General features: G+C 34.6%; 2 protein-coding genes across 2 annotated transcripts; both read right to left on the reverse strand.

Annotated features, from left to right (window-relative positions):
* Nucleotides 1-172: 172 nt before the first annotated feature.
* On the reverse strand, nt 173-7,948 carry LOC129266013 (placenta-specific gene 8 protein-like). Its single transcript, XM_054903901.2, has 5 exons — nt 7,798-7,948; nt 4,670-4,783; nt 3,699-3,765; nt 2,407-2,549; nt 173-1,231 (listed from the first exon to the last, which is right to left on the reverse strand). Exons 2-5 carry the CDS (start codon nt 4,718-4,720, stop codon nt 1,124-1,126), a joined length of 369 nt encoding a protein of 122 aa, XP_054759876.2. The 5' UTR covers nt 4,721-4,783; nt 7,798-7,948; the 3' UTR covers nt 173-1,123.
* Nucleotides 7,949-9,473: 1,525 nt separating this feature from the next.
* LOC129266012 (uncharacterized) lies at nt 9,474-19,059 on the reverse strand. Its single transcript, XM_054903899.2, has 5 exons — nt 18,755-19,059; nt 13,402-13,682; nt 12,951-12,999; nt 12,227-12,363; nt 9,474-11,507 (listed from the first exon to the last, which is right to left on the reverse strand). Exons 1-5 carry the CDS (start codon nt 18,765-18,767, stop codon nt 11,316-11,318), a joined length of 672 nt encoding a protein of 223 aa, XP_054759874.2. The 5' UTR covers nt 18,768-19,059; the 3' UTR covers nt 9,474-11,315.
* Between the last annotated feature and the right edge of the window lie 1,439 nt (nt 19,060-20,498).

The raw sequence follows: 20,498 nt of genomic DNA on the forward strand, positions 1-20,498 counted from the left end.
TTTTCTCAAAATCAATGAGCTGACCCCTTTTCACTTTTGCCAAAAATGAAACAATCTTTAATACTTGAATATATAGAAAACCGCCATGCTATGTTTTCAATTTTGAACTATATCAACGCTCGGAAATAATGACTGATAAATTAATAACATTAAGTTCATAAACACGATCAGGTCAGTATAATAATATTTTATTTCAATCATAAAGTGGATGGGTAAGCGAGGGCTATAAAATACGCCCTCTAACATCGCGTTGCGAATATTATCTAACAAGTAATGGAAACGCAAAACATTTTACATTTTAATAATTATTTCCTTCTTTCTTGAATTTACAATGCACACACCCATATACATTTATCAAGAAAACAGTTATAACGAAAAAATGTCTTTTTCATTATACTTTTCAATATACTTTTATGTATATCTCATTGATTAATGACTAACAATACTATTCATTTTTTTTATTACATTATTTGACATGATTTTATGTGGCATACTAACATCCGTTGTGGATTCCTGCTCGGCAAATATTTATTTTTGTACATTTATAATATAATTGGTGCTGGAATCACATTCCTATAATACGAACATGAAACGAGGGGCATGTTTTCCAGAATAGCTTACATATACATTACATCATGTAGATGATCATTGATTTACATACACACAAAAGCTTATAGTCACGCCCACATGGCTGTGTTCTTGTAGCATTTTATTTTATGTGTCAATGATATCCGACAGTTCATATTTTTTGCAGTCATTCACTATCTTAAAATCTTTAGCTATTTGGCAACCAACCAATTTGGTTTAAAGAATGTTGAAAAAAAAGTCATAACAGTACAGCATACCTGATAATTATGCAGCAAATAGATACTATTTGTGTAATATTAGCCTTATTAACTCTAAACGGGTCGTTCATTATGTCGTTCATATTCAAGGGAATATCCGCCGAAACTCTCCTATCAAAATAATTAGCAATGAACTTTATAAACAGTCAATCATTATTTGAATAACACTAATATTTTACAGAATGGGAATTTTCAATTTGAAACTACATAGCTTTTATAGTTTGTAACATAAGCCAATGCCCTTACACCAAATGAACACCTTATTAGGTGTTTTGTGTTTATGTGAGCACTCGACCCTTCTTTGCATAGATGTTTTCTCGATGTATCTGACAAATGGCGCACATGTGGCAAAAACAGCCAACCAGACAATCTTCGCAAATGGAACCCTGCATAAAAAGGAGAAATTGAATAAAATTGATAATAAGATTGAGAGGAGAACCAAAATTAGAAATAAAAAGAGGAGAAAGTTGTGGTTATGGAACGACCAGTGAATAAAGGAGAGAAAGAGAGAGATGGGTGACAGGGAAAGGCTACTGACAGGTTCAATGAAAGTACACTCTTAGAAAAAGGATTCGTTCAAATAACCAAAAGTTAGTGAACATGTCTGTTCGACCAACTTTGTGTCACCAAATGGTCAAAATGAACCATTCCATTAATTCAAATTGGTAACTTTGAGCAATATGCCGATATAACGAAATGAGACAAACTGAAAGAGTTAGAGTTAGAAAGAGAGAGTGAGGGGGGTAGTAAAGAAAGGAGATGATCTGTGTGTGTGTGTGTGTGTGTGTGTGTGTGTGTGTGTGTGTGTGTGTGTGTGTGTGTGTGTGTGTGTGTGTGTGTGAGGGTGTGTGTGTGTGTGTGTGAAAGAGAATTACAGGAGGGAAAGACCGACAAGAATGGATATTAGAAGAAAAAATAATATACAATCTTTAAACATAATGATTGGTCAAAATTACCAATCTGTTGGTGAATATGATTTTTTTTATATGAGACAGATAAATAATTGGTCAATATCAAGTTCTCAAACTAAATCTGGGTAGATTCTAATCAATTATAAGTAAAAAAAAATATATTGGTTAATTCTATCTATTTTTATCGGTTATTTTGGCCAATCATTTTTAAGAGTGAGAAGATTGAGTGGGATAAAGAGAATAAGGCAATCATGTTGAAATAAGAAAAATTATTATGATGGGGTTGATTACCGTGATAAATTCATGTTATTTCATTGAAATATATCAATCTGTTTAACATTTTCATGCATTCTGAACATACTTATAAAGATGCAACATTCAGCTTTCAATGTTTTGGATCGAGACTGGTTAGAAGTACTATCAAATGGTGAAAGTTTCCCATCTTCCTTATCTCATTATATTTTCCCCCTTTTCTTTCATATTTTCCGTCCATCATTTCTTTATTTTATATCACCATATCTCCCCCCTCTCTCTCTCCCTCTCTCTCCCTTTAACTCCCTCCCTATCTATCTGTGGGCATCTATCTCTGTCGTTCCCTCCACCCCTCCCCTCTCCTTCTCTCTGTGGTCTCTCAGTCTCATCATACATACCCTAATACGATTCTCAGTTCGAATCTTGGTTCGTAGTGGGATAATGTAACAGACTGGCAGACAGATGGGTAACAGGCAATTCTCTTCAAGACGTGTTGCAACATACATGCCATAGCAACAGGTACAAAAGTATCCGCTGAGACCTATGAAGAGATTAAACAGGGACAGAGAGAGACATAGAGAGGGAGAGGGAGAGAGATGGATAGATGGATAGAGGGATCAGGGAGGGAGAGAGGGGAGAAAGGGGGAAGGAGAGAGGGGAGAAAGGGGGAAGGAGAGAGGGGGAGGGAGAGAGGGGATGGTTAATAGGGAAGAGTTGGGTGAGAGGGTAATCATTTTTATACAACTAAAGCTTTGCAATCACAAACATACCCGACCACCAACCAACCGAAAACGTATCTATCTTTCTTCCATCCATGGACCTACTAACGGTACTCTTGCTCAGAGTAGTATAGGTCCATGTTCAATCCAAACAATTTTGATGCTGAACACTCTCCCAAATACCAAGCCAACTTTCCATCCAACCACCCAAACAACCATCCGTTCACCTAACCAATAATTATCCAAACCATCCAACCAAACCTCCATCCAACCACCCACCCAACCATCCAACCAACTATCCAACCACCCAACCAACTATCCAACCACCCAACCAACCACCCAACCACCCAACCAACCAACCAACCACCCAACCACCCAACCAACCACCCAACCACCCAACCACCCAACCAACCACCCAACCACCCAACCAACCACCCAACCACCCAACCACCCAACCAACCACCCAACCACCCAACCAACCACCCACCCAGCCACCAAACCAACCATCCAACCACCCAACCAACCATCCAACCACCCAACCAACCATCCGTCCACCCAACCAACCATCCAACCATGGACCTACTAATAGGTCCATGATCCAACCAACCATCCAACTACGCAACCAACCATCCAGCTACCCAACCAACCATCCAACTACGCAACCAACCATCCAGCTACCCAACCAACCATCCAGTTACCAAACCAACCATCCGTTCACCTAACCAAATATCCAACCATCCAAGCCCCTAACTTTCATCAAACAACCCAACCAACCAAATATTGAAATTTGATTATAATAGTACTGACAAGTGCCAACCAATACAAACTGGCACTTCTATTAACAACCAAATCGCAAAACCAACTTCGCCCTAAACTTTGCAATATGTTAATCATACGAATAAATTGGTTTAATAATTTAACTAACTTAACAATTATTAATAAACTATAACACAAACACAATTAAAACTTACATGAGACAATGTTGGAGCAACAGCCAAATATTCCGCTATGCCAGTCTCGTTCAACAGCATATCGAGTCTGTTTAATTTAGAAAGAAAAATAAAACACACGATCAAGTCTTGGTATATAGGAACAATTTAGTATCTGCTATTATTTAATTTCTAGCTCGTATTGTAAAAGGAACATCAAAATGAAAACAAAATACATTAAATCTTTAAAATTTCTGAAATGAAAACGAAGCGTTATACTATTGTTTACAGGGATAATAAAACGTGATTAATGTAAATAACATTGTTCAATCAAGGGTCTTGATTCTTTGATCACTTAGTGAGTTGGTAAGTTTGATCATTCCTATTTTTTTTTATTCAAGGGCGATGACGAAAATATAGAGGGCCATGTTTTTCTTCTCTAAATGCACACTACTGTCACTACATTATTTTTTTTTTCATTCTCTGCGCTCACTAGAGTATGACTTCAAAAAGAAAAGATATAGGCCTACTGAAATGACAAAATTTACAAACATGTTCTCCAATTGAGGTGATTCGACTGAAATTATGACAGGTCCATGTTGTACTTTGTTAACAAGTTACACTTCTCTTCGAGGGCGCTTATTTATTTTCACTCACTTCGCTGACTTGAATCCATTTAGGTACAGAAACCTGAGGGAAGCAAAGAGACTCTAAATATCTCACCGGGAAATATCTTATATTTTTATATTACGCAATTCCCTTCTATCACGACCTGACGCAGAGAGTAGATAATATTAAAAGATGTATTGTTTCAAAAGGCAAAAGAAAGCAGCCAAAAAAAAAGATAAATGTTTAACGATACAGAATGAAAAGAAAAACAAATGCAAGATGACTTACTGATGAGTAAACAATAGTTCTATTTTTGTCACAATATTTTCTCTTTTACTTCGCTCGCTCACAAAATTTTTGGAAGTAAATAATGCATTTATTGTATCCGATTTATCCGTACTTACTGAAGATATAGTCGGCAACATCGGTTGAGTTGTAACTATCGTGGTTGTCATGGTGACAGATGGTTGTGGTCAATGATATAATTCTAAAGATGCAGTCCCCGATCGTCTGGCAGACTTGGAAAAAAATATATACGTTATTTTTTTTTTCTAACAGCTACCCCACACAATACCAAACTCTTAATTTATGTTATTGTTGAATTTTAAAGATGACGCTAATCAAAATTACTTATTTTCATTGATTTACTCCTCATTTTCATGTTTTGTTTTAATTTATTTTATTCATTCAATAACCCTATTGTTTCGTTTATCCATTTATGATTTGAATAAACTCTTTTAAAGAACGGGGTTCAACAATAATTTAGATCTTTTAGAATTTACATTTAATTCCCAAATTTTCAAGTTTGAGAATGAACCTGAATTTTGATAACAGAATGTTAATTTAGTTTTGACGTTGTTTTTGTCCATAATTGCAATTGTTACATAAAATTTCGAAGGGTGCAATTTCAATGCAAGATAGTAGTGTAAAATTCGGTTTTCCCTAAAAGTTTTATTTTTATAGATTGAAATAATTGATTGTCACCTTAATCTACAATCAACTTATAAAAGTAAATGAACAGTATAAAGAAAACTAACAGAAGTTATAGAGAATTTATTCGTACTTTCTGTTATTTAATATATTCTAACAATCAGCTAATCTAATTCAATTCAATTCAATTTATTTTATTTCATTTTCAACAGAACAAAGTAATGTGGTCAAAATAGTTACAGTGAACTTATACAGACAAAATAAATTCAGGCATGTACAGTATATGATATTTATCTATAAGTAAAAGCAAAACAAACACGACTATTATATATAAGCAAAATATCATAACCATTTTAAAATAAAATTCTGAGAAAATTGAGGGATCCACTAAAAAGCAGTGCTTGTATTGTGTGGACCCCTCTAAATGATTATTTTAGAATTGCCTACGGTGACAGACACGAAGATGACAAAACAGGGAACAGCAAAACAAAAAAACAAAGAACAAGAAACAAGAAAACATGGAAGCACACACAAGGGAAATGAAAATAAAAAGGGAAAAGAGATAAAGAAAGATAATGGAGCAGGACTTCAACGCGCGGATAATAAAAAAAAAAAATAAGTTAAGGAGGTATGAAATGGTGAATTTAATGATATAATTATTTAAGATTGAGGAAATGACCTGTATGATTTCAGAAAATTAGTTTTAAGTTTCATTTTAAAAGAACAGAGGGATTGGCTTCTAATGATATCTTAACTAAGGGAGTTCCAGAATCTCGGGCCATCGTATATACATGTTTTTTTAGCTAACAGTGTTCTTCAAGTTAAAAGAGGTAAATGGAACTCATTAGACTGTCTCGTAGGGTAATGATGAAATGAACGATTTTGAGGGAACATTGAATCAAATACGTGAGGAAGTGAATTGTTATTATATTTATACATAAATTGGCCTAAGTGAAACAGATATAGATCATTTATTTTTAGCAGCTTGTTTTCAGCAAACAATGGGTCTGTGTGAGAAAGAAATGAAGAATGGTTAATTATACGGAGATATTTCTTTTGTAATAAAAGAAGTCTGTTTAATATAACTTGGTGGGTATTGCCCCAAACAAGAATACCGTAGTTCAAATGTGGTAAGATTAAAGAAGAATAAAGCATTAATAAGGTTCGTGGAGGAAAAATGAAATTTCAGTTTATTTATTATGCCGATGTTGCGTGAAATCACTTTACAAATATTTTTAATGTCATATTTCCACGAAAGTTTGTTATCGACAGTTATGCCTAGGAACTTTATAAACGAAACAACTTCTAAAGGGGTATTATCAAACACAATGTTTGCGGGCAGTGTGTCTATGGAGTTACTAAATAACATGTATTTGGTTTTATTTAGATTAAGGGATAGTTTGTTAGCTCTTATCCACTGAGTAACCTTTTCTAGCTCAGAATTTACTATATTTAGTACTGTGTTTTGATTTTTATGAAAATAGAAAAGGTTAGAATCGTCGGCAAAAAATATGAACGAAAGAATATCGGATGATTTACAAAAATCATTAATGAAAATGATAAATAATAAAGGACCTAACAGACTACCCTGTGGGACTCCGCAATTTATATTTCGCATGTTGGATGTAAAGTCGTTTAATGTTTCGTACTGACGTCTATTGGATAAGTAGCTCCTGAACCACTCCAAGGCCTTCCCACGCACCCCATAGTGAGCGAGTTTACGTAATAATATATTGTGATTGATTGTGTCGAAGGCCTTGGAGAAGTCCAGGAAGATACCATGTGTGAAGAGTTGTCGAAAGCATGTGCCACTTTGTCAATTATATTTAATAAGGCATGTTCAGTATTATGTTTTTTTCTAAAGCCAGACTGGTAATCGGAGAAAATATTGTGTGCTTTCAAAAAGTTAATAGTTCTACTGTAAACAACCTTTCCTAATCTAATTGATTAGATCCAAATCAGCAGAAGAAAGTTTTTATTAAAAATTGCTATCAGATTATATTTTTCTTAAATCATGCATGCATTTATTCTGCTCCCAAACTAAATGAAATGTTATGAAAACCTGATGTGAATTCAATTGAAAATTGAAATAAAAACCTTGAGGTTCTATAATTTATTTTGATGCTAATAAGAAATGATTGTGTGTTAAGAATGGAGGGTCTATCAATCAGTTATTACGAGTGGATTTCAATCGAACATGAATATTTCGACTGAAATATTGGACATATTTTTGAAATGTAAAGCTACTCTGTTATCCAAAGAGGAAGAACATTTTCTTTAAACTTTTTATCACCTATTAATAGGCCTATAGATCAAAATCAAATATACACCAAAATGGTGACACAACATTTGCTCCAGTCTTAATATTTCAGAGGGTACAGGGTTTGAGTTGGGATTGTAATAGAGTTTTCGGTTCAGAATAATGTAAAAATTATTACTAGGGTGTCTTTAGTTTTGGAGGTGAGGTTTTATGTTTGGCTTAACGTGCAGATTTTCTATTGGAGTTGTTGTCGCCGGAGAAAATGTCATGCATGGAACCATCAAAATACACAAGATTTGAATATATTATCATGGAACTGATATTTAAGTAATAATGACTTACCGGTATTTTTACTGTCAGTTGTCCTCAGATCTTCCTCATAATATATACATACAGAATAACAGCTCAATCAAGTTGAAGTAGCCTGAGCAGTTGCCAGAGCAAGTGGCAATCATTTAAGAACGGCCCAAATCTGTCTCGGAATTTGTAAGTTACCCAGGTGCGCGAACCACTTCTTTAGCTATTCAAAATCATTGAATGATATTGTTCCCCTTTTAAAAAGCATGACTTGACTACATGGCCCTACACAGCAGGGGGGGGGGGGGCAGGGGTTCGATTGCCCCTAGAAATTTTGAAGAAAAAAAAAATACTGAAAATTTTCACAGAACTCTCCTAAAGTGCGCACAAAATCATCAAATTTCCCTTAGATAGTGCAAAAGCGCCACGACATTCTCTGTCGCTTCACTCTTTCTTTGAAAATCTCGATGCATCTTATACCCCCACCCCCAACAAGAAAAAAAAATCTGCTTACGGCTATGCGACAGCACATTTTGATCATCTGTCCACCGATGACCCAATTTCCGATGGTCACGGTTGGTGTGATCTTTCTTTTCTTATTGAACCAGTGTATTCGTGATCACATTCAATGCATTCCTTTTAAACAAGAGATGCAATTTACTACAATCAAGCTGTTTCAGACACATTCGACATAGCAACACTTAAATGAGGTCGGGTCAACGGAAACGTTGATTCAAAACAGTATCGGAGATGGCGCCATGCTGGTGGTATATTGATATAGGGACAAAGGGATTAAGGGATTTAATTAAAAAGTAAAATATATATCGAGTAATATTCATTTTTCTTCTCCCCCATCAATCCAAGCCCTTAGTTTACAATGAAGTTCATCGTAAAGTCAACATAATTTTTGTAAGTAAGTGGGAAATTAAATTGCATTTATTAATAAAATTTCGGAGAAAATCTTATAATGAAAATATTCGATAAATTATTTTACAATTTTGCAACGCCACGCTCCTCCATTATACATTTGATAAAATGTCCATGGCGTAATTTCCTTCAGCAAGAAACTGATCCACAGTGTGCTACACTCAACCTAGGTGAGGTAAATGGGTACCGGTAGAAGTAATTCCTTAAAAAAAAGCTGTGTGCGCCATGAACGCCTAGCTTAGCCGGGTAATATAGGAGCGCCTTGAGCACCTAACAAGGTGGATATGTGCGCAATGTAAATACCCTATATTATATTGCCCATGAATTTACATTTTTTTAAATATATTTTATACACAAAAAATATCTTTCTATAAAAGGACAATTTAGAGAATTGATGGTTCGGGACATGCTTAAAACATGCTGCTCACAATGTAATCTGTTCATTTATACAGACCAATGGTATTGTTATATACCAATGTCAGACTAATTTTTTTTTCTAACAGTAGGCCTATCTTTCATGGATTTCGTACATTTGTATGTATTTTTACATCTTCTGCTAATATCACATCAAAATGAATTTGACATGAGAATGGACTTCCCATGTAAACCTTTTACATTTCGATAATGGACAATCCCGCTTTCCTTTTTATTCCCTCTCTGAAATCACAATCTGATAAAAAAAAGAAAACATTTCGAGATGTCGCAAGCTATATCCTTTAAAAATCAATTTCTAATCCAAAATCCTTACGACCAATGGTAGTAAAAAAAAAACAAAGCAATACAATATCATATTTATAAAAAGATTATTTTTATTACAATAAAAAACATGCACTTTTAAAATTTGCATTACATCTGATTTCGTACAAAGCATTAACATTCTAGAAAGAAAATATCAAACATTTCAAGAATTAAATGTATCGGGTGCCATTTTTGCCATTTATAGTTTGGCACATTATTATAATAAATATGACAAAAATGTCAGAAATAACGAAATTCTGTAAAAGATTGTTAGTTTTAGTGGTTGCAAAGCTTTCAAAAATGTTTAAGGCATCAGACCTAAAACTGAAAGTAAAATGGAGATTATGTATTCCTACCTAAATTATAGAGAGTGACGTCACAGACATTCATCTTTGTGGAAATTGATTACAAATATTTAAACAAGCAACAAAGAACGACATTAGCAGAAATGAATAAATAGGGTTTACAATACAAAACAAACACACAGAAGAGACTATTTCATCTCTACTATCTAACATAGTCCTTTAAAAAACATTATATTTTAATATAATCATGTTATTATTTAACATTTTTATAAAAGCAAAAAAAAAAAAACGTATGTACAAATCATCGGTATGGCTTAATATCTCTTTATTCTTTAAATCGTAATTATGATTACCTGGTCAATCCAAAATCATATATTTTTAAACCATCATTTATACAGACTGTTAAAATCTGGTTTCACTCCCCCCCCCCCCCCCCATAAAAAAATGAAGATTTTCTAAAGGAAGATATTGTACAAGACTTGCTTTTTACGAAAGAAACATAATCGAGCAAAAATTAACAGTCGAAGGTCTCAGTTGAATAATTAATTGACCACCAAGGTGTTTTGTAATATAGCAATGTAACTGAGAATTTATCGACAAAGAAGATAACAGATGAGGAAGCTCTGGCCCAAACCATCCCCATTATAGGCATCACCCCTGTTTGAGAGTCTTTCCCAATGGCATGCGCACAGTCACACCAATGAAACCGAACCGACCAGTGGGTTGTCATTTGAAATCATTTAATAGTTTTGATCGATCTGAAGTCGTTTGTTTGATGTGACTGCAACATTTATGTAACTAGATATGTCTAGACGGAGCTCATGATCATGACAAGCAAATCATGTGACTATGTTCTCACCATCTGAAACGTATGTGTTCCCTTAGACCATAATCATACTTCACTATACTCGATAGTCGCATGAACATTTTTTAAGCTTCGAACAATGACGTTAGAAATACAAATAGCTATAAAGTTCTCACTGTCACGATTTGCGCCATGCACGATTCAAACGGCGGTCTTAATCGTGGAGTTAATCGTAGTGATATTATCAGATCAGTCGTGGCAATCGTATTGATCATAGAAAATTTGAATGGTTCAGATATTTCCGCCATCGATTAAAGAGGCCACTCGTGGCTTTGGTAAAGGATTGCGCGACAATGTGAACGAGGTATGCTTTTAATAGTGGATGTCATGTATAATCATGGAGTTGATAGCTCCATATATAATGAAGCAAAGACAATAATGTGATCACTCTGGTGTTTTCTCAGATGTTAGACAAATACATCCTAATGACGTCTATAAATCATACAATATATTCATGATCCAAAACCTTGAGAAAAATCATATCATTTTCTTTTTTTTTCGGTGATGGGTCTATTTATTTGTGGATGAAAAGAAAACTGAAATTTGCATTCATTAACATCAATATTTACAATGTCGACTATGAATAAATGCCTTGAAACCTTCTTCTTCCGATATAAATCTCATATCTAAAAAATTATTACAGATAAGAGACAGTGATTAACACTTGACAAATTACGAAAATGTTCTCGATATAAAATCTACAAAATATTCAGCATTAGTTGACAATTTTAAAATGTAAGCATATCGAGGAAACTCCTACTTGACGTTGAGGGAGTATTATTCTGGTTTCCATGGCCACCGTTGGCAGACAACCCAGGGTTGTTCTTCTTTTCGATGTAATCCAGTTCCCGCCACATTTGGCAGAGTGACAGTGGACAACCACAACAACACGTGACTCCGTAATCAGAGCAAATGTCACCCTAATTTGAAAAGGGAAATTGAAATTTGTATCAGGTTACTGACAACACGAACGAAAATAAACATTTTGTTGAATTGCCAAATCTAAATAAATGACTTGCTCTTGGTGTTGATTTTTAGTCTAAAGGGATCAGTCAACCCTCATTCACTTCTATCGAAACATAACATTAGATAAAGGACTGGGACAATGAAATATTAAGCATATTGAATTCGGAGAGGGTTGCAATTACAATTAATGTTGATTTTTAATTTAATGATAGGGCTATACAGTTGTGAAACATAAATGTGAAAATCTGCATTATATGATTTGAATATTCAGATAATGATTCGTTTCCAAGACTCAATATTCTAAATCTTCTAAGGCGATTACCCCTATGAAAATATTGGGGGGCAAACCTATTGATTTGCCCCTCCCCCAATAATCTTGACAACTTGAAAATGATTATGATATGCAATGCAAATTTTATATTTTAATAAGCATTGTGTTTTTATGTGTTTTATATATATCCATTACATTTGACATGCTATTGAACATTCAAAGTTGTTCAATTTCCGGCGAGCTTTGCGCGCAAAATTCTTTATTATAATTAAGCGCCCAAAGCGCGCCAAAAATTCGAATTTTTCCCCTTTTGACCCCCCCCCCCCCCCATCATTCTGAAACATTGATCCACGCCCCTCGTGTTTGTATAGTTTAATGTTATTAAAACAACAACAATCTTACCCGTATATGATGTTGAGTACGTAGTTTGACACGTAATGCTACACAACCGAATGGTAGACAGCATGCCAGCGGATTCTCTCCCAGTCTCTCAGAAAGACGGCTGGCTAGGCAAGGGGAACAGGCTAGTCCTGTAATACCTGCAAAGGATGGGAAAATAGGCATCATTTAGGATTTTAAAAATTATTGTATTGAACAGCCAAAAAAAAATCAGAATAGAAAAATTCTATTAATATTTTTCCCTATGCATTTTGAACGATCATAAGAATGGCATTATAGGACTATGCTATTCAGAATGGTATTTAGAGATAGGCTACCAAGTTTTTTTTATTGTAAGCTGATTTTTTTTTCCACGTTGACTTGATATCCACATTATATACCAAAGAACACACACAAAAAAAAAACGTTTGCATTTCCATATCGCACCTAATAGCGTGTAGACCTTCAATTTGTTTTCACAAGAAAATATGATGAGGAAGAAAGTTTCAAGGCATGTGTTAAGATGTATCAGTTTTATTTGATAGTAATGTTTATAATAGTGTTTACTTCATTCAGCTTGAGACATTGAAAGAGAAAGGGAAGAAAAGGTGAGGGATTAACAGATAGATGGGAAGTGAGGAGATATGGGGGGAGAGAAGAGGATAAGAAAGTGAGGGAGGGTGAGCGGAGAAAATGGAATACAAAGATGAAAAGGGCAAAATAGATGTTTAGACATTGTTTTGCTTACATATTTCTGGATCATCGCAGCATGCTAATAAGTTGCTGTTCCACGGTCTCTGAAAAATGTCAAAGAAATATTTTGAATTCAGGCGCTGAGGAGAATTGTATCATTGTCTGACATTATATATTAAATTGCGTTAGGGAGCGTTTCCTTCTCAAATACAAATGTTTTGAGTTTGACTTTAAATCAGTACATTCATGATACAAACACTGAAACATAGTGATATAGCAACAACCATTTTTGGGGTTACAAATACTGTGTTTGTTAGAAGTTGGAAGGGACGCAATTTTAGTGTTTGCCCCCTTATAATGTTTTCCGGAAATGGCAACGAAACGATATTAATTTTTCTTCAGAATTTGATATTTTTGCAAGCTTGAAATCTAAAAATGAAATGATAAGTCATTGCGATTCATTTTATTTATTAAAAAAGCCCAAACAAACAAGAGAATGTAATTACGATTTCAGGTTGTTTGTTCTTGTGTATCCCACGCCTGGAACCAAGTCGACTTGAACCTCCTCGTCGACCACCACCTCCACGCCCTAGTCGACCATGATGGCCTCCACTAGACGTGAGCTGGTCTTCAATGAGCATTGCCTGATCGTTGGTGGTATAAGAGACGCTTGAGTTGGGGTTGATGTGAGAAGATGGGTAAGGTTGATGGGTAACGGTCAGCCCACTACGGGTGTCGTGGCGGGCGGCTGGGTTGTAGTTTTCGCATCGGTCAAACTGCCCGTTTGCTGGGTTGAAAAAATATATAATGAAGTTTAAAAATAGAGGGAAAATTTAATACTTTATTCAGTTAATAAACATTTATCAAAGTCTTCAGAACAATTGAATGACCAGTACCTGACAAAAGTTATATGGCGTTATCTTCCCACTAAATTGTCATCTCTTGATTCTGATTTTGGTTTGGTTTTATTTACCGTATAAAAATCACAATAAAATACATTGCACAGGATATGAGATTAAATATAAATATATAAACATGCACATAAAAATATATGGATGGATAACTCTATTCAGAGCCATTGATATAATGGCTCTGTTTTTCCTAGAGGTCCAGATAAAATCCTTTCCACTTTGGTGAAAATTGTATATGTTATTTTCATTTCAGTTTTATTTGCATTCTTTGCTATCATTTGTGCATTTTTTTAATAATAGATATTGATGTCGTTTTCCTAAATAACAACCTGATCATTTTAATGATCACAATATAGTTAAAATCTTATTCTTATTTATACAGTTAAGTGATTTAATAATTTTCTTTCTGTAAAAGAAGGCCTATATATGTTTTTCATTTTTATTTTGCTTCCAATATTTAAAAAAAAATGACACATTTTACTACGAATTGGACACCAATCGGTATTATCAAAGTGAAATGATATCATTTCTCATAGCTTTGAGGATTTTTTCTCCTTTGCCTTCTTGAAAGGTTTATTTATTATTGATCCTCAGAAATAATTTATAAATCGTGTAAGCCCCTTAAGATTTCCAGACGTCAACCTCTCTCATCATAACACATTAGTAATGATCGATGATAAATACAAGTATGAGTAAATGATGACGTCATCAAGCGAACTTACGTACATGTTTGTGATTGGATCATTTACGAGTTCATTGCACCCATAAAGTTTGGTCCATAAGGGGGGGGGGGTCACACTATATCAAAGTAGATTGGAACGACGTTCAGATTTCATATTCAATTCACTTTCGTTCTACGATTTCACACGCTCACTATCAAATAGAAATAGATTTTTTTTCTTTGTTGCCTTGGATACGATATATCCCTCACCCATTTGTTCCTTTTCACATTAAAATCAATTTCTTGTATCTTACAACAATTCGCAAGTCATATAGTAAAAAGGAAACCATCATAATCTGCAATTTTATCAACCTTACAAGTAAGTTGTTGATATAAATCAAATCAGTGTTCTCTATGAAGAAGTAATACGTCTATTTGAAAGAAAAAAGTAACATATGCAAACTTTGAAATACTATACCAGAACGATTTGAACTTCTCTTCGAGAAAAAATATTTTTACTATTTGCATTTTTGTATATTGCAGTATGAATTGAACTTCTGAATAAAACTCTTCTGAATTGAAATGAATTCAACTTCGTTTACAGATTACAGGGATTTCAAATAAATCTAAATGGACTGTGGGTTAGGGGTCAATCGAATTATCCTACAGATTCATTTCTAAATTTCAAAGGATTTAAATTTAAATCCCTCGAGATTTAAAACTAAATTTCAAGATTCAAACTAAATCCAGAAATCGATTGGTCCCTAACTTCAGTCCATCTGGATTTATTTTGAATCCCTGTAATCTAGAGTGCAGTGGATTAATATTCTGATCGAGTTAAATGTTACCACACTCTGGCAAAATCAAATAAAAACCGTAATAAATGGTGTGTTTTTTAAAATTGTCTTCTGTTTGTATCGCTTTTCAAGTAAAATCATACCCTATCAAAATTATAGGCCTTATTATTTTTGCATATAAAGTGGCAATGTTTGGCAGTGCAAGAATCAAGCGTTAACACTTCTAGTTCCATTTCACGTTATTTTTTCTTTATTATAATAATGATTGCCAAGAAATATTTTTAACAAAGATAATTGCATAAATAGAACTGGAAACTCACGATCAATTACTGATTTCAGGAAAGGAACATGATTCATGCCAACGCTCACACAGTTAAAATATGTTTACATACACTCTAAAAATAGGTTTACCCAATGTTGGGTAAAATGGGAACATGCATGTTGGTTGGGTAAAAAGATACCCAATATTTTGTAAATTTTACGCAACGTTGCGTTACTTTAGATAATCCAATATGGGGTAAAAAAATACCCAGCAAACATGCATGTTCCCCTTTTACCCAATATTGGGTAAGATTTTACTCAGTGTTTTTAGAGTGTATGTATGTGAAAATATGTCACTCTTAGTTTTCGTGTAATGCACAGCATTGAAATGAGAAGTAGGTACATGTATATAAGAAGCGATTGATTATGAAACGTATATCATGTATGGAATGTTAAAGGCTTGCTGTGGAAGTAATGTCAGTTGTTATGACAAATCAAATAATAAGTGACTGGTTAATTGTGTTTTTACACCTTCATCTTACATAATCATTTTGGAATGATTACTTCGTTAATAGTATCCAGCTTGATAAACATTTTGTATTTTTTATGTTTTATGATTGTTATTTAATTAGGCTAATATTTGAGGGAAAAACCCGACAAGTTTTATTCTTTTTAAAATACTTTTTCAGTGACCCTAATTTCATAATATTTTATGTTCGTATATGACTTGTATATATGCAAGAGTGTATTTTGCATCGAATTGAATGATGTTGAATCTCGACAAAAGTAAATTATAATAATTTGCCAAGGCGCTCAGAATTTCTGTATCCAGTATCCAACACTGAATAGTTTCAATATCTTCAAGTAAAATGGGGAAAGGTATATAAGAAATGTCCTAACTATCCTCAAGCACAGGGGTGGAGTGCATGGGGGGGGGGGGGGTGTTGCATTGGCAAAATTCTTCAAAAAGGATGAGATCGAAAGAAGTTCCATAGTATTCCCCCACTGCACTTTGAGCACGTTTTACAAATCTGTGACATCCGCCATGTGCATGTTGTGAGTCAACGACAATGTAAACAACAAACGTGAGATAGTATAGAGTGAGTTGAACTTCAATGATTAGGTACCATGGCTATCTATTTCTCAGGTCAAGCCGATATTATAGACAACAGGAAGGAAATTATAATCTGATGTTAATTAATAATCTTAATATGAAGAATTTAAAGCACTGCTTTGATCAAAAGGAAACAATCGCTGCTAAGCCTATACTATGTTTTTTAATCCGAATGATATATTTACATTTTTATTTTACAAAATAGTTGTAATGAAAATGTTCCGAATGAAAACAAAATCAAATGAAATAAATATAGCTTTGTTAACTGATACTAATTTTGTTTTGTTGTGTTTTAACGTCATTGTGCATCAAATAATTATGTACTCTGAACTATTTTCATTATGTTATATAACGCAATTCTGCCCGAACTTGTACTTTTAGGTCCATGGTTCAATGTAGAATAGGCGTACTGCAAACCAAGGGAGGGTTCACTATTAATAAATGGAAAATGCATATAATTTTACTATACACAAAACAATAAAAACATGCGTTAATAAAAACAGGAAGGCATCTTTTTAAATTGTCTGTACCTCACTTGGTCGTCAAGCCCTTGCATAAACCAGAACTATTAATAAATTTTCTTCCCTTTTTTTTTGTTGGGGGGGGGGGGTGGTTATGATTTTTTAGGAGAAACAGAGGGCTACTTTGTGGGCCCCAGGCAAATTGTCACTCCTTGAACAAGCAGGTCATATTATAACAACATCATGGGTAGAGGTAGAAATAATCTGTCTTATTTATGTATTACATTGTTTTGGTTTTTTATTTTCATTCTGTCTCGTCATCATTCAGAATAATTTTTTTGTGAAAGTGATATTTTGAATTGATATTATAATCAACATGAAAGAAAAGCTCATGAACAATTTAAACAATATGTACAACGACCAGAACAATCAAAGGAAAACTTTTTAATATCTGGTGTGTGTATTTTTGTGTGCGTCTGTTTATTTGATTATTTGTGTACTTTGTTTAGACAAGTATTGCTTAAAGTCAGAGTATTATCAAAGTAAACATATTTCCCAGCATGGCTCAATATATGCATTTTGACAGGGCAACGCCACAAGGAATGACGGGGGAGGGGCAAAGTACCGCGGGCGCTGCTTTCAGGGGGTGTACAGCAGGCAAAAGCGAGGGAGAGAAAGGGAAAGAAAACGCGGAGGAAACCCTTAAAAGTTCTCCCTTTTTTAACGAAAACCCCAAAACTGTGGTTTCAAGGCTTTCCCTTCCCTCTCCATCCGTTCAGATGATGCACGTGTTGTAAGGAAAGGGTGCAATATTCGTTATTTGTTTTTCCTAGCTCAGAACCCCACCCCGTGATCTTTCAAGAGCTAACAAATTAAAGACTAATAAAGGATAAAACAACATGGATTTGTAACCATACAGTACACCTATTTTATTGTGTAAAATTTTAAGTAAATTAATCTAATCTCTGCGTCATCTTACGAAATTCCAAGGGGTCGCCACTGCATGTTTAAAAGAAAGAGTAAGAAGTTGACCAGGGCAGGGTATAGGATAGGTGGTTGATGTGAGAGGAACTAATGTGGAAGTCAGGGGGGTAGTAAAAGAGTATAATTGGATGAAGACAAGAAGGGGTGGAGCTAAGCTTTTTACAGAGGAACAAGGGACATACGGGTGACATAATTGACCTCCAAGTGTCCACCCCTTTCCCTGCCAAACCCTGGATATGCCACCGCACACAGCATGTTGATAACCACTGGCGTATAGATGGGAACTTAGAACCATGCCCCCCCCCCCCAAAAAAAAAAAAAAAAAAAAAAAAAAAAAGTGTCACGACCAATAAAAACAAGGAGAAAAAGGAGAGAAAACAAAATGGAAAGAGTGAAATATTATATTATTGTCTGAATATAATGTCAAAATCTATCTATTTTGTATTAAACATGTTAGAAGGTCAAAACTTTTGCTCTCTCGCATCTTTTTTTAGAACTCTTGATCCATCTGCCATATCAGCTCATTTTTTCGGTGATTACGCCATTCATAAGCTCTATTTTGATTTTGTTTGCTTCTTGGGGAAAAACGTTTGCTTTATTCATGCAACAAATTTCTTAAGTTAATGTTCGTGTTTATGAATGAATGAAGATGTCATGTCAGTCTACTTACCTAAGTACATCATGTCTGCTTTGCTGAATATCCAATAAGTTGTTATCCTCAACTAAATTCCGTGTATATGCCTCTCCTCCTGTCGACCAACTGATGGGTTCTGAAGTTACCAATATCGTTAACTCGCTCTCCTTAACGGTTGATCAATAAATTCTGCTTGGGGTTCTGTTATCCACTTATTTTAACAATACAAGTAACGACAAAGTCAAAGAGGATTTATTGTACGCTACAGAAAATTCCGAATATCGTTCTTGCTTTTGTGCATCTCCAGAAACTGTTGCGACGAGGTATTTTTTCTTGCGAAGGACGCACGCATTTAACGCATTAATTTACCGCCCTTCCGTCCGCTCCGTGAAAACTTCCCAAAACTGAATAAAACTACCGGTGTTTTACTTAAACTTATTGAACTTCTTTATGACAATGACGCAACAGTGACGTCAGAATTGTTTTCCAAACGCAGGCTTTGACACCTCTTCTAAGACGTTTGGGAATCCAGCATTTTCAAGTGGGGAGGGATGTGCCTATAGTTTTAATGCATGTGGTGTAACACAAAGAAACATAATTACTTATAGCTTACAATATTGATTGTAAATTTTGGTAATGTTTTCCATAGATTGAGGCCTACATGTCATTTACGATCAAGGGCCCAAAACAGGTAAAAACAATGCCCAAATATATTCTGCAGAAAGGGATCGAAGATTTAATCATGTATATTTTTTCTGTAAAAGGGTAATTATTTAGTGGAGGCAGAAAGATAAAGGCCTATGTTTAATGATTTGACATGAAATTGCATTCCTTGCAGTTCTTCATTTTGTTGATGTATACGTAATAGTTTCTATTGATTATCCACCCACCCCACACCGACCCCCTCCCCCTTCTCCCTCCACAAGAAAGATTACGGTTAAAGCTGTTATTACATCGCGGATTCACTAGCTTTGCGGGTTTAAAGGAAATTTAAATTGCAGGTTTTTAGAAGAGCAATTAGTACATCCCGTCAGTAGGAAAATATTTCCCTACCTTTAGATTGACTTAGGAAGGAAGCGATAAATCTCCTCTTAAATCCTACTCTTTAAGATTCGCCATACTCACTATTTAGGCTAAGAGTCCTAGGATTGAGTCACAACACTGCAAGAAGTTGTGAAGTGTGAGGGGGTACGTGGTTTAGTGGAGTTTACTTTTAACTCTACATCTTTGACAATGTGTCACATTGGGAGCATCTCTAAAATACAACTGCTTATAGCATCTCTTTAAAAGGGAATATTGACACGTCACTCGTTCTTCAGAGAGGTGCACCAAAAGGCTGTCTTATAATGTGAATCGGTCTTGAAACTGGTCTGCAATTAAACTTAGTGGACCTAAATTTTGGAGAGAGTTTAATTCTGTAAATGAATATTATGATTTTTTACGTTGATGTGAGGATATTTTCAACGATGATGTCAATATACTTTCTATCTCAAATTTATATGTTTGTCAGATAATGTTTTACTATACTGGTCTATACTGACAATATATCCTGGGTTTGTCGTGTTGAAAAAAAAGGTCTCATTACACAAGTTCTAAAGGTTGATTTACATCGTGTTGTGTAAAAGGATTTTTAGCGATTGCAAGTATGTGTATGAGACATATATGACTCAGGAACTCTGTCTTCACAATGAGATGGTAATCAGTCATTTCTTTCAGCTAGGCATTATACTGAAATCTGGAGAAAAAAAAGGTAAAACGTGACTATTAAGATAGGGTAAGA

Source organism: Lytechinus pictus, chromosome 7 (assembly GCF_037042905.1).
Source record: "Lytechinus pictus isolate F3 Inbred chromosome 7, Lp3.0, whole genome shotgun sequence".
NCBI lineage: Eukaryota > Metazoa > Echinodermata > Echinoidea > Temnopleuroida > Toxopneustidae > Lytechinus > Lytechinus pictus.